Source organism: Schistocerca americana, chromosome 1, assembly GCF_021461395.2.
Source record: "Schistocerca americana isolate TAMUIC-IGC-003095 chromosome 1, iqSchAmer2.1, whole genome shotgun sequence".
In the NCBI taxonomy this organism is placed as follows: domain Eukaryota; kingdom Metazoa; phylum Arthropoda; class Insecta; order Orthoptera; family Acrididae; genus Schistocerca; species Schistocerca americana.
Window position 1 is genome coordinate 648,827,768 of NC_060119.1, and position 16,253 is coordinate 648,844,020.

The 16,253-nt window shown below is 40.3% G+C and overlaps 1 protein-coding gene across 1 annotated transcript in view; it reads left to right on the plus strand.

Annotated features, from left to right (window-relative positions):
• LOC124608105 (5'-3' exoribonuclease 2 homolog) overlaps window positions 1–16,253 on the plus strand; it is a 419,776-nt gene that overhangs the window by 182,596 nt on the left and 220,927 nt on the right. Inside the window, exon 17 of the mRNA XM_047139960.1 lies at window positions 15,273–15,401. Coding sequence (XP_046995916.1) covers window positions 15,273–15,401 — 129 coding nt within the window. The remainder of the gene's footprint in view (window positions 1–15,272; window positions 15,402–16,253) is intronic.

Sequence of the window (16,253 nt, forward strand, 5' to 3'; positions counted from 1 at the left end):
TGTGAGAGAGATAGAGAGAGAGAGAGAGAGAGAGAGGACAGTGGAATATTGGAATATTGAATTGGGGAAGACCAGGTGAAAGGATTGGAGAGAAGGTGTTGAGGTTGTGGAAAAATAAGGATAGGGCTTTTCAGCCCTAAATCCAGATCATGAAGTTATCACCAGTGAACCTGAACCAGACAAGTGATTTGAGGTTAGGAGAAGCTAGAAAGGTTTTCTCTAAAAGGGCCATAAACAGGCTGTGAAATGTTTCCTGGGTATCCCTATGACACTTTTGCTGAGTAATGCAATATTTTAACTGGAGGGTAGACTTCCCTAATGTCAAAACACCTTTTTCTCATCACTTGGTCTTGACTTGAAAACCTCTCTTTCTCTCTCTACAGATCAGCATCCAGCTATACCATATAAGTTTTATATAATTGATTTCTCCTTTTCAGCAGGCTGCTGAGTGCTGAAAACTTGACAATAGATTACATCTCTCCATACTACTAAATGAGAGAATTTACTTCTTCTGTAAACCACACATAATATAACAAATTTTTGCACAGAGGCAACATCACACAGTTTTCTGTCTGCTTGACTAGTGTACCTCAAATACCTTCGCAACGATCAGAGTTACAGTTCACAGCAGACCCTACTAACTCAAACTTCTTTTGATCTGTGACTTTTTCATGCATTGTCACAGCTGTCGTTTTTGCCATGGAGGCTAGTGCAACTCCGAGGTGAGGGATTTTGCACAGAGAAAACACTTAAGACTGGCAAGTGTGGCCAAACGCGAGCTGCCGCCAGTGCCGCCCCATCAAGTAGCAATGCTGTCTCCATTGCCTTTCAGTTAACAAGCACATACAGAGAAACTGCATGCTTAACATACGTGTCACGCTTCCACACTACATTAAATAAATGTTCTTCAGCAGTAGATGTTCATCATTCGTTGATCCCAAATAAGCTGTGCAACACAACACTTTGACAAAGTGGTATGTTACACTATATATGCCTAGTGCTAGATGAATGATGTCATTGTAAAATATACCGTATACCATGCACATGCGGAAAAGTTTATGTCGGAATGACTGGATGATCAATCAACACCAGGATCAAAGAACATAAGCGACATTGCAGGTTGGGGAAGGTGGGGATATCGGCTGTGGAAGAGCACGCACTGAGTGAGACCAACCACGTAATAAAATTCGCCGACATGCAAGTTCTGGCTGTAGAGAAGCACTATCACATGCGCTTGTTCATAGAAGCTATAGAAATACAAAAACATGTGAAGTTTCAACAAGAAAGAGGAAAGCCTTAAGGTATACGGATGCTGGCTTCCCGTACTGCAGCAAACGACCATCGCAGGTAGCAAGAGGAGAAGTGCAATGCAAATGACCGTGGAGAAGCCCTCGGACATTGGCATGCCAGGTACATATAGTCTGTGGCCACAAGCTCGGCTCCAGTTCACCATTGGCAATGGAGGATGAAGCTTTTACAATGCCAGCCACTTGTGCTGGCGAAACTTCAGTAAAATCATTAGATGAACGTCGGCCGAAGAACCCGAGACAGAAGCCAGTAGGCAGTTTGTCAACAAGTGGCCAAAAAGCCTTAACAATTTTGTAAAATCTACAAAACTATATAATCATTAAATGGAAAGATATTGTTAGAAAGTTCTTAAGTAAGCCATTACACCTAACAAGTTTATTAAGTATTAGTTAATGCATTCACATTTATAATATCTCTTTCTTTTCTTTTATATGAACCACGAGTTTCAGTTCTAGAGATTTATTTTTCACTTTATATAACATACCACCACTTTTATGTCAATACATAATCTCACCTTGTTGTTATACACTTGTAAATCTATATCTGTTTCTACTGAAGACATCATCAGCTAGTAACATGTATATTTGATGTTCAGTCTCATGCCGCATAAAAGGAGTAACATCTTTGCACCTCTTATTTAATCTATCTTAGACTAAATTCCATTATGAAAGCGTAAATTAAGAAGAAAAAGACCAAAAATTATAAATATCCCCAGTACATTTTTTTTTACAAGTACACTATATGGTACTTGACCGAACCCATATAAAAGCTTACACCATGCTTGAAGGTAGATCCTTCTTAGTTTGCCCTCAAGTCAGCACCTCCTATCAAGGAATTTGGGACACATCCTTATGCCATCATGTGGCTTCACTCCCTTTCTGAAATTGAACACAAGGAGTTGCATACATCTAACCAGCAGCAAACACACATTGTCCTACTTACTAAATTCCTCATTTTGGCATTATTGCTAGCATGCACAAAGCTCAGACACATTCCTCCATATCTTTCGTGTAGTATCTGCTCTTACAAGTGAACTACTAAAATCAGTAAAATGAATTATCCCTTGCAACTTTGCAGTCAGTCAAACAGACTGTTGGCATCTTAACTCTGTAGGCACTGACCATACACTACCTTCCACAGAAAACCAACTCCTATATACACTGTGTGATCAAAAGTATCCGGACACCCCCAAAAACATACGTTTTTCATATTAGATGCATTATGCTGCCACCTACTGTCAGGTAGTCCTTATCAGCGACCTCAGTAGTCATTAAACATCGTGAGAGAGCAGAATGGGGCACTCCACAGAACTCACGGACTTCAAACTTGGTCAGGTGATTGGGTGTCACTTGTGTCATACATCTGTACGTGAGATTTCCACACTCCTAAACGTCCCTAGGTCCACCGTTTCTGATGTGGTAGTGAAGTGGAAACGTGAAGGGACATGTACAGCACGAAAGCGTACAGGCTGATCTCGTCTGTTAACTGACAGAGACCGCCGACAGTTGAAGAGGGCTGTAATGGTAATAGGCTGACATCTATCCAGACCATCACACAGGAATTCCAAACTGTATCAGGATCCACTGCAAGCACTATGACAGGGGGGAAGCGAGAAAACGTGGATTTTATGGTCGAGTGGCTGCTCAGAAGTCACACATCACGCCGGTAAACTCCAAACAACGCCTTGCTTGGTGTAAGGAGCATAAACATTGGGTGACTGAACAGTGGAAAAACGTTGTGTGTAGTGACGAATCGCAGCACTATCACAGCACAGGCCTACATTGATGTTTTAAGCACCTCCTTGCTTCCCGCTGTTGAAGTGCATTTGGGGATGACGATTGCATCTTTCAACACAGTCGAGCATCTGTTCATAATGCATGGCCTGTGGCGGAGTTGTTACACGACAATAACATCCCTGTAATGGACTGGCCTGCACAGAGTCCTGACCTGAATCCTATAAAACACCTTTGGGATGTTTTGGAACGCCAAATTTGTGCCAAGCCTCACAGACCGATATCGATATCTCTCCTCAGTGCAGCACTCTGTGAAGAATGGGCTGCCATTCCTCAAGAAGCCTTTCAGCACCTGATTGAACGTATGCCTGCGAGAGTGGAAGCTGTCATCAAGGCTAAGGGTGGGCCAACACCATATTGAATTCCAGCATTACCAATGGAGGGTGCCACAAACTTGTAAGTCATTTTCAGCCAGGTGTCCGGATACTTTTGATCACAGGGTGTACTTATCTAAACTCCTGTCCCAATATATCTTCTTTATACTCTCCTTTTAGTGTGAGTCATCCTTTCCTTCTGATTCACTCGTACACCCAGTAATTTCAATAATTTATATTTGGGTACACTGCCATGCCTAATATTCTATCCTCCCTGCTACCTGAAACTTAAAATAACAATAATAATAATAATAATAATAATAACAATAATAATAATAATTCGACTAAGTCCTGTTGCTTAAATTATCTTTCAGAGGCCTGGACCCATGCTGCTAGTAAATTGTCACACTCCCCTGTGATCCCAGTCACTCTATTTATTGTTCCTGTTTATCCTGTTGCTGACGTAACTAACGTTATGAAACCAATCGCGCTTTTGAAATAAGATAACTATACTGCTGCAGCCTTGTTTTAATTCAACATGAAGTTTTTTAGCTGTGGATATCAGTTAAATAAATTTTGTTATTGTTGTAATACTTCAAGTGTAGTAATTACAATGTCTGTTTCTCTTGGATACTGGAAGACCAATACTTCTTTTAAATTTCTCTTGAAATTCACTCCAGGAAGAAAATTCCTTCAAATGAGCTGTTCCATTCAGTGGCTCTCCTATCTAAATAACTTAAAACAAAATCAATTCTTTTATTATCGTCCCAGCATTTCTGTAACGATCTCGAAGACACTCATAAGAAATATGTGGGGTGAACATCGCCTTCCAGCTTAAATGTAGGAAATTGTTCAGATGAATTCATTCCTCCACCTAAATTTAATTCATCGAGTAGTTCAGGTGAAAGCCAATTACTTTAGTTAAATTTCTGTTCAGTTTTCCTCGTTGGTTTTATTAAGTTCCTCCCGAAGCTTATGTACTTCCCCTTCTGTTTTTTAAACCAACTGTGAAGAATGGTGTACTGACTGTGATGAATACATCATTTCTTGTATCTTTTGAGTAATTAATTAATGTACCCATTCCTCCAAAGTTACGAAAGTCGAGCCTGGCGATGCCGTTATGTCCGTGTCTTTACCCTGCTCTAACATGTGTAACCATAACTGCAGGTCTAAGATCTGTCTGTTTACTTATGTCACCTTTTTACAGTTAATTTTTTATTTGTTTTACATTCTGATGTACCTTCTTAACCTCTTCCAAAATGTAATTATTTACAAAATCACATGGTTAGTTTATCTTGGATGTGCAACTCTTCTTGTAAAGTGGTTTACATTGTTTGAAAGTTAGTTGTTTTTGTATTTATCTTGTTTCTCCTTAGGAGATTCCTGGATATGCTGTTCGAGACTAGCAATCGTGGTATCTTCTGCATTTAGATCTGTAATCAAAGTGTCAATCTTAGCACTGAGCTCGGAGTTTAAACTAGCCTTTGCAACATCTAGGTTAATACTGATATCTATTTATAAACTTCTCAACTTGGTTTCATTTATTTGTTAAATAATATGCTCTGTGAAAGATCTTTCCAATCAATAAGTGGTAACAGTAAGAATAAGGTGAGACATCTAAATAATGTGCTGCCTCAAGGCTCAGTATTTGCTCCAGTCCTGTTCAACCTATACATTTTGAATATACCAAATATGACATCTACAAAATTTACGTATGTTGATGACCTTGCCCTTGCCTCTCACTGTAAGCTTAGAGAGGAAGACATCAACATCTTAATGGAAGAGCTCACAGAGTTGAGGAAATACTTTTCTGACTGGAGACTAAGCCAAACAGCATCAAAACTGAAGTGTTGTGCTTTTGCCTCAATAATAAACAAGGACGTCTAAAGCCCCAAGCATACTTCAACAGTAACTCATTTCGCTGTAATCCTTTCCCAAACTATTTAGAGATAACAGTGGACCAAACACTATCTTTTAAAAAGCATCTAGAAAACCCCACAGCAAAACTTTACATGAGTGACAATTTAATCCATAAATTTTCCAGTATCACATGGGCGGCGAATGCACCCATCCTTAGAACACCAGCACTTAGACTTTTGAACTTTGTTGCCAAATATGGGGTTTCAGTCTGGTTAAACAGCCACCATGTGAAGAAGATTGACACCAATCTGAATGTGAGCATGAGACTAATTAGTGGCTGTATACAAAGCACTACCTGTTTTGAGCCATATCGTCCCCGTTCCTCCCCTCATGTTCGCAGACAGAAAAGATTAGTTAAGTAAAACACACAATTGTAGCTAATCTGCATGTTCCACTGCACAGTGGCTTGGGTAGTGCTGCTCTGCAGAAGCTAAAATCTAGATCTCCCGCATTACCACTTGCAGAACTACTTTTGATGGACAGTTTCAAAATTAATGACATGTGGAGAGAATATTGGGAAGCCCCGAAACAGGGTAAAGCTTGACCAGTGTTGACCCTGTTCCACCATAAATAGGGAATGAACTGCCTCGCCACGCATGGAAAATGCACAACAGAATAAAAAAATCACATGGCATCTGCCCTGACTTATTTTGAAAATGGTGAATAACCAAATCACTGAGCTGCGACTGCGGAGAATCTTGTCAGACTGTTCATCACATTGTTACTGAATGCCGGCTCACAACATATCCAGGAGAAAAATGATTTCTTTGAAGCTTCAAACTCTACATGGATTAATAATCTCAACTCTAAAATAAATTTTTATATACACTGTTGTTACGTTCTGCTTTATGTTTGTGGTTACATTGCAAAATTTTATCACATGGCATTATACCTCTTGTTTCATATATTACACCAAATGCATGTAAACCATACACAGAATAAATAAATAAAACGAGATCTGTACTTACAAGGAGAGGCCCCACCGATGGGATCAACTTTTAAAAACCATCTATGGGCACCTGTGTGCGTGTAATTAATGAAAAAACAATTCGGAATTTTGTGTGACACTTTATAGCATTAAAAAAAGTGTTTGTGTCGTATAATGGCTAGGATGATAACCTTAGATGCAAGAGGTTGTGGGTTTGAATCCCATCAGGAGCAGTGAAATTTTCATTTCATTTTTAAATCTTTATCGAATTTTCTTTTTATTTTTAAATCTTTATCGAAATGACTTCAATCATCATATTCTTTCAGTTAATTGATTTAAATATATTTTTTTAAATTTCCATTCCTTTGTCACATAATTTTAATCATAATATCAACTTCTTCATTTGCTCTCATTTTTTATTCCTATTATTCTTTTTCCACTTGAAATCTCAGTTCAGGTGTTTTATGCACATTGGCTAACGAAAAATACATTTTTCACACCATTGCACATTCAGTGTAAATAGATTATTTCATCTTGGTTTTTGACTGATAGATCAGAGTTTTCTATTAATTGAAGATAATAACAGATAAATATCATTAACTTCATATTCACAAAAATTCTGATTGAAAAAAGGATGATATAAAGAAAAAATGTAACAAATGAAAATGTTCATACGATGGTTAAAATGATGTGACAAAGGAATAGAAATAAAAAAATTACATTTAAGCCAATTAACTGGATAAAAATAATAATGAAAGCCATTTTGATAAAAATTTAAAAATAAATAAATTTACTTCACTTGACAAGGTTTGAACTCTCCACCTCCTGCATGTGAGACAGTTATCCTATCCTTTACACCAGGCAAGCAGTCTAGCTAAAACAACTTTTCTCACGGTATTAACCATCATGCAAAATGCTGATATTTTTTCCGTCAGTTACTCTCAAGTGAGGGCCCACCAGAGTGAATGGCTGCAGGTTGTAATACCTGGGATCTTAACTTGCATCACCCTATATTTGGTTTTAAAAAGTTGATCGCACTGTTGGGGACCTCTCCTTGTTAAATCGGTCTTTGCAACATCTAATGAGTTGTCTGCTGGCCCAGTATTCTAAACTCAACAATGCAGATTTCTTTTTGGCCAGCCACTCATTCCTAATTTCTCCCAAAACACAGCACTGCCCCAAACACCTTATTTTGGTTCAAATAAAGCCCACTCATGACTTGTAGTTGTGCTAGCCACGGCGAGTTGCCGGTGCTTAGCAGGGTGGTTGTGGTGGGAGGGCTGTGACAAAAGTTACTATGGCAGTGGCCGATGCTGCTATTTGATGTGGAACGGATGACTCGAAAACAGCCACCTGCTACTAGAATCGTCAACCTTCCACATTGTCGATTCATATTTTATTCTGTGTTGTTATTGTTGTCAAGTAATTTAGTAGTGAATTTTTGACAGCTAAATTTCTTCTTCCCTTTTCATATATCGCTAAAGAATTTAAAGTTCTCTTCTCAACAGCTCAACTTCTCTTCTCAACAGCTCAACTCAGTGTAAACTTTTCTCAAATGAAATGTTCTGCATCAAGTAATCTTTGCAGTTGACATTGCCAGGCACAACTCACTGGAACTTACCATGATGAAAATTACTAATTTATTTCAAGTATTGATCAATTTTATTCATTTTATGGTGCCAAATTTTTGCAGATTCACCGTTTTGTGGCATAGTCAATTGAAATGTTTCCTGGGTATCTCTATGCAGTTTTGCTGAGTAATGAAATACGTTAGCTGAAGGGTAGGCTCCTAATGTCAAAACACCTTTTTCTATTTACCTGCATCTTTACTTGAAAATCTCTCTCTCTCTCTCTCTCTCTCTCTCTCTCTCTCTCTCTCTCTCTCTCTCTCTCTCTCTCTCTCTCTCCACCTCTCCCCCTCCCTCCCCCACTCCCCCTCCCCCTCACTCCCTCCCTGCCTCTTCCCCCACTCACCCTCTGGAAATCAGTGTCCAACTATACCATGTACACCTCATATCACTGATTTCTTTTCCTTTTTGGTTTGCTGCTGACTGCTGAAAACTACTACTTGAGAGAATTTTCTTCTTTTGTGAACCACATACATTGTAACAACTTTTTATACTCAATAAACAACTTAAAATTCTTTTTCATGCATTGTCACAACTTTTTATACTCAATGAACAACTTAAAATTCTTTTTCATGCATTGTCACAACCATCTTCTTCCATGGAGGCAAGTGCAACTCAGAGGAGGGGATCAGCTGCACGGAGAAAACATTAAGAATGGCAAGTGTGGCCAAATGCGAGCCACTACCAGTGCTGCCCCATCCAGTAGCAATGCCATCTCTGTTGCTATTCAGTTAATATGCACATACAGAGAAACCTCACACTCAATACTTGCCTATTCCAAACCACATTAAATAAATGTTCTTCAGCAGTTGGCAATCAGCATTCATTGTTCGTAAATACATAGTACAACACTTCCCTTTAACCAAGTGGACATAGGAGGGTGCTATGCAGCTGCTCGCGGCTGTGTTGCATATGGTTGAGAATTGGTTTAGGAAGTGGTATTTCCGTTATGAGAGGCTAGGCTTTGAGGAGTTGGTTGGAGGTGTCGATCGATAAGAGCAGATATTCTTTAAGTGGGAACATAATAACCAACTGCAGTGGGGAGCCCAGGTTCGTTGGGTCTGTGGATTTTGGGAAGCACATTAAAGATTCTAACCTCTTCCTTCACCATCTCTCTGACCATCCTCACCCCATTTGCCTCTTGGATCCGTATTAGTCACTATTGATATCACTTATCTATACACCAACATCTCATATTCCCAAGGCCTTCCTGCTATTGAGCACCAGCTCCTCCAGTGTCCTTCAAACTCCAAACCTACTACTTCATTCCTTGTATACTGTAACAGCTGTATACTTACATGCAGCTGCTTTTATTTTGAGGAGAAGGTGTCACAGCTATGGGCACCAGCATGAACTGAGCACTGCGTTATCACCTGTGTTAAGTAGGCTGCATATGGATGTCCTGGGCCAGGGTTACCTGAGCAGCATGCCTCACTCTGTGCTGAATGTTTCCAGAGTGTTTTTCGCAATGTCTCCTTAAGTTTTCTAAGATTTGTCTTTGCCGAGATGAACATTATTGCAGATATAAAAATTAGTTTGTGTGTTTCAAGCTTCTATGTGACTTTATAACTGTTTCAGATCCTCAGAGATGTAAGTACAGCATTTTGTTTCATAGTTTCTGATCCAATTTTGGTAACCCATCATGAAAATTTGTATCCCATTCAGATTCTTTGGATTCAGAAGAACTATCAATAAAATCTCTTGTTGATACATACCACTGTTGTGTTGCATCTGCTGATGTTGGTGGTTTGCTTTCAGAATCTGTGGACGAGTCATCTGCTACAACAACATAAAATAATTCATCCTCGTTGTTGTTCTTTGCATTTCCATGATCTTGTCCACAGTGGAACCACAAAGCACTTTTCCACTGTGCAGCTACAATGCTTTGACATTTGAAAGTCGAATGTGGCAAAACAAGATCACAACAGACTAAGTATCTGTTCAGAACTTAGCAACCAGAAATGTGAAAGGTTGCTGAGATATGATGCAGAAATTCTGTTGTATAGCTCATCAACAACAGTCAGTTCTGAATAGCAGTGCTTCTGTACTTGCCATAGTACTCAGGTGTCAGCAAGGAGACCAGAGTGAACTTTTCAATAGTGCTGAAGGATAACCGAAGAGCCATACTTAAACCCATCAGTAGCACGTGGGGAGTAGCAGAGCATGATGCTTTAATTTGTCAACAGCAGTCGAAGGGTTAAAAGATAAATGGAGAGCACTTTGTTAAAAACTGGCAGATATAAAAATATTTGTGATTAAGGCTCAAACGCATTGTAAATCATGCCCTAAAATAATTGGCACTACATCAAATATCCAACACTGCTGCAGCCGGAAAAAGATCCTGAAAGAACCCAGGACAAATGACGACTGAAGAGAATCATTCAACGTGACAGGAGTGCAACTCTTCCACAAATTGCTGCAGATTTCAATGCTGGACTGTCAGCAAGTGTCTGTGTGCAAACCATTCAAAGAAATATCATCTATAAGGGCTTTCGGAGCTGAAGGCCCACTTCTGTACTCTTGATGACTGCATAACACAAAGCCTTGCGCCTCACCTGGGTCCGTCAACACCAACATTGGACTTGTGATGACTGCAACATGTTGCCTGGTTGAATTGTATCGAGAGGATGGACATATACGGGTATGGAGACAACCTCATGAATCCATGGACCCTGCATGTCAACAGGAGGACTGTTCAAGCTGGTGGAGGCTCTGTAATGGTGTGGTGCGGGTGTAGTTGGAGTGATACAGGACCCCTGATACATCTAGATATGACTCTGACTGGTGACATGTATGTAAGCATCCTGCCTGATCCACCTGCATCCATTCACCGTCCACTTTGCATTCCGACGGACTTGGCAAATTCCAGCAGGACAGTGCAACAGCCTACTCACCCAGAATTTCTACAGAGTGGCTCCAGGAACACTCTTCTGAGTTTAAACACTTCCGATGGCCAGCAGACTCTCCAGATGTGTACATTGTTGAGCGTTTCTGGACAGATCTGCAGGATTCACGGCATCAGTTTCCTCCAGCACTACTTCAGACATTAGCTGAGTCCATGCCACATCATGTTGCGACACTTATGCATGCTCGCGGGGCCCCTACATGATATTAGGCACGTGTACCAGTTTCTTTGGCTCTTCAGTGTATGTGAGGCCTGCGATAATTTACAGTCAGGATCCTGGCAAAAAACATATCAGAAAATTCTAACATGTTTTTGTCATTGAAAGGATCCAAACCCTCCACCTACTTATAAGACAAAACTGAAGACAGCAAACAGGACAGCTGAATATTAAATTCTGCATTAGAAAATGTGTTCCCACATGTGCAGATGACCATGCCAGTGATTGACTGTCATGTGCCCCCCCTCCCCCCGCCCCTTTTCATGTCAAGTACATTAGTCGTCTTTTGTAGCTCGTATTATCAAGAATCTCTCACAGGGAATAGTCTCATGTAAGCGGAAAAGAGTCCAGGTCACCCATTTTCAAACAGGGTGGATTTGGGGAAAATGTGAAACACAACTTGCTTGGTTTCTACGTTACATCTTGTACACATGAGGTGCAGCTTAACAGCCTGTCTACTTTCCTAGGTTTCTGAATGGCTTTTGACATTGTAACATATTGTTGACTAAAAAACAAGATACAGCAAAACAGTGTGCTTTTGTCGATACATGATTGCCTTAGTGAAGAAATCTATGCCTTGGGAGTTCTGCTGTGTCTGCACAATGGTTTGTTTAGTCCACTGAAAAACTGACCATACTATGAAAGGACACATATCTGCACCTAGAGATGCACTTGAAAAGTTCAGACAACCTCTCACCTGTAACTGACTGATGTGTGGCACATAGAAGCACTCAGCAGAATACAACATTTACATTAGCTCTCTCTAATGTGAGCACACACAACCGCACAGATGCCCAAATGCCAACACTAGTGGCTACATTAGACCTGACTTTTCATTTTTGGTTATTGAGGACAATTGGCTGGATACTTGGGGTCAGGGAGGGTGTAGGGAAGAATGCACAAGGTGACAGGCAGATAGTGGCAAGCTGTGAGGCAGGTCTTTCAACAGTTGAATCAGCAGCTGCATAAGACAAATGGAGTCCAGAGGGTATAATTTATAAAAGGTGGAAAGGGGAGGGTGGGAAGGAAGGAGAGAAGGAGGGAAATGAAGGGGAAGACAGGGAGGGAAAAGAAAAAGGGGGAGGAATGGAAGATGGTTTGGAGGGGAGGGGGGGTTAAGAGGGAGAGGGGGGGAAATATGTCTACATGGGATGGGGGGAATGTCATAACAGAAGGCAGTACGTGATATGGACAGGGAAGGAGTGGTTGAGAAAGAAGAGAGAAGGGAAAGGTAAGATGAGTCAGTGAGAAACATGTTAGCGAAGGTTTAGGCCAGGAGGGTTGAGAGAGTGCAGGATGTGCTGGAGAAAGAATTCCAACCTGTGTTCTTCAGAGAAACTAGGGTTGGAAGGAATTATCCAAATGGCTTGCATAGTATCAAAGTCTGTATGTTGGGGTGCACAGCATGTTTGACAACTGGACGGTCTAGCTTGCCACAATCTGATGGTGTCCATGCATGCAAATCGACATTTGATTATTTGTCATGTCCACATAGAAGGCTGTACAGTAAATGCAGCATAGCTTATATATAACATGGCTGCTTTCACATCTGGCTCTGTCTTTTATATGGTAGGAAATGTCTGTGATGGACTGTGATAGAAGGGTGTGGATGCTTTGTGTCTGACAGTGATTCATATTCCCCACCTAGCATGGATGTGGACATGTCAGAGGTACTACGGGTGCGAGTGGTGGCTCCAGGCTGTCTTCATAAGGGAAATCGCCACTGAACTATGCATGTCATGTGGCGCCATCCAGTTTGCTGCTGAGCCTGTGGCCCAGACTTGTGGCATGGCTTATTGCTAGGTGTACTTTGCAGCTATTAATTGTGAGCCATTGCACAGTCAGGCTGACTCAAATTGTTTTCTGGTCCCAAATGTTCACAGATTTGGAACTGTTATACTTCTACACTAACTTCACTATGGCCCGGACTTGCTAGTGTTTCATTCACTTTGTGAATTCAGACTATTGGAGACTTACAGGAGCGTGTGTTCATTTCCCTGTGATTTGGTGTACCCATTGGAGCAAGTCAAGTTAAACTGTCTGTCTACACCACACAAGATAAAAAAGGTGGGCTTATGGGACAGATCTTGCTCCAGTGTCGACCACAAGGGAATGATGCAAGGGGTGATCAGAGGAGTAGTGATCAGTAGCTGGTTATCAGGTTTGCTGGTTTCAGAGGAAGAGAGAGCACAGGGGGTCTGCTTATGGATGAGCTCAATAGGATACTGTCTGTCACATTGCTGATTATATCACATGATTATAATTAAACTGATGATGATTTGAGTGTTGCAGTGCAGGTTTCATACATCACAGGGTACTGAAAAATTTTAGATATGTACATTAATCAGTGCAGTCTTGGAGTATGCTGGGAAAAAAAGAAGTTCCACTTTCTGCCACGACATGAATGATGACACTGTCAGCAGTCAGAGTGTGAAATATTTCCTGTTTTGATGTCAGTATGCTTTTTGTCCCTGGGTGAAATATGTTGATTCCTTTCTTGAAGTGACTGTTGGTGTAAAGGGTTATGGAAGTTCTTGTTTTCCACAGCAAAACATAATAGTTATTGATAAGAAAGACTGTGCACTGCTGGAAAAGTTGTTTTATGAGAATGACAGAAATAACAGTGCTGTATTGTGGGAATACTGTTGACAGAAACAGTGCAAAGAGACTCCATTTCAATAAATGGCTTAAAGAATATGATCACAAAATTTGAAGAAACAGGTGAATTAGGTGGTTCAGCAGGAACAGGTTTTTGCCTCATTTCAGTGGCAGTTGTTAAGTTGCTGTTGATACAGCCAACTGTGCAGCATATGCCTCAAATTCTGCAACCACTGTTTGAATTGTGTCATGGGAATTCTCTCTCGCCTGGTCAAAAGTTCAGAAGATTTTGCAGTGTATTTTATACAGATACCCGTACAAGATTCAGAATGTACACCAAACAAAGCCCCAAGATAGGCTACAGTGCTGTGACTTTGCCCTTCATTTTTTGGCATGCATGGAAATGGATGATATGTGGCCAGAGAATAATTTTGGATGGACAAGGCACATTTTACTCTGCACCCTGCTCTGAATGCACAGAACTGTCACATATGAAGTTCTACTCTGCCACATGTTGAGCTGAAACATCCACTGTACTCAGCTTGTGTGACTGTTTGCTGTGGTTTCAAAATCTCCTGTATTCTTGGTCTGTTTTTCTTCAAGGAGTTGACACATCTCAGGCTTGTTAGATGTACAGCGTCTTTTTCATGTTATAAGGACCTCCTTGTGCAATGCGTGATTCCAGCTTTGCAAGAACGTAACTGTGTCCACACCACTATTTTCATGCAAGTTTTGACAGCATCACATGTTGCTTGCCACGTGAATGATTTGCTTCGAGAAACCTATGGTAACAACCACATCATGTCCAGGCAATTTAAAGATGTGTGGCCTTACACATAATCTGAACTAAATCCATTTGTCTTCTGGTTGTGAGGATATCAGAAAGATTTTTCTATCAGGAATGAGTGTGAAGTCTTTCTGGACTCTTCCTGATCTCAAGGATGGTATATGATGGCTCATCGCTCTGATTAGATGGGATATGATGCAAGCAATCATTGACCATGCTATGTTACGAATGCAACATGTTGCTGAGTCAAGAAACCATGTTGAACACATGTTGTAACTTGTGATTGTCTCCTAATAAATGTTCCAGAACCACCGTTGTGTGTTTGATGGTTCTAGCCCTCTTCCTGCACCCACACTACATTCTCACCGCTTACAGCACCATGTGTTCACCTGGAGGCAGAACCACTGAATAATTAACATATATAAAGTGTTTGAGCATCCTATGATGTATAGCACTGCATTGCAGCACTCGGAACACTGTCAGTTTATTTATAACCACCCATTACAAGCCACCATATGTTGTATAATGGAGATTAATATTGTTTGGTTAATGAAGTATTTGTGACATTATTTATAGTGTGGTAAATAAAGGTACTATTATTGGTTGTGCATACTAAGTTGCATGAGCAGTCACTGAAAGTATTTTAATTATTGGGTGGAAACTGAATTCATGTTACACCTATGCACTTGATATCATGCTGCATTTGGTGGAGGTGGACTAAAAGTGACCAGGCAGCAATTGTAGTCCTGTGACACTGTCATTAAATGCTAATCCCTCATTTGTTTTATAGCAAAAATATTGATAAGTTACTTTTATTGAGTTTTCTGCATGTATTGAACATGTGTGTTAATTGACTATTATTTCATTCCAACAGGGAACCACCAAGAGTGCTGAAACCACAGGACTTGAATGCTCATGACTCTCGAAACTGGCGGCCACAGATTGGAATGTCTCCTGCCACACAGAGAGCCTCATTAGGGGCAGCAGGGCACCGAATGCTTGGGTAAATATTTAGTTTTTACACACACACATACACACCCATCTTTGTGGCAATTAAAAACGTGTATGTATAGCTGCTGGAACAGGAACAATTGGAGTTAAGCTGACATACATGAAATTAAAAACATTACTGCTTTGGGCTTTTGAAACTGTCGTACGAAAAAAATGAATGGCTAAAAGCCCATTTCCTGAAGGGAAGGTAAAATCACTCCAGGTCCTGTAGTAGTACTCGGACAGTATGCAGGGAACTAATGTTTTCAGAGGTCATGATTCTCAAGCATCAAATAATTTCCTTAAGCTGTAATCTTTGTTTTAATTATGTTATGTAGTGTTCCACAATTAATACTTTTCTACCAATTTAATTGATATTTCAGTTTTTGGAATGAAAAACAACTGTCATTAACTGTCTAGAATTGACTATCCAGTTTGCTTTTAAATCTCTCTCAAAATTTCCTTTCTTTTAATGATTGTTCAGAGATTTCTGGGTCACTTTCATTTATATAATTTTGGTATAATACATATTAGGAGCAAAAACCAAGCAAGGAGGTGCAGTGATAAAGGCAATGGACTTGCATTCAAATCTAGTCAGCTATTTGGGTTTAGGTTTTCGATGACTTCCCTAAATTGCTTAAGGAGGAAGCTGAGACGGTTACTTTGAAAAAGAGACAGACAGTTTCGTCCTGTACCACCTACTTTCTGATTTTGTGATTTGTCTCTAGTGATCTCACCATCAGTGGGTTGTGGACCTGAATATTCCTTCTTAAGGATAGAATCACTGCATACAGGAGTAAATGTATTCTCTCTGTGGCTCTACTGCCTGTCTATAAACTTTCATGACTATGTCATAAACTTCTTG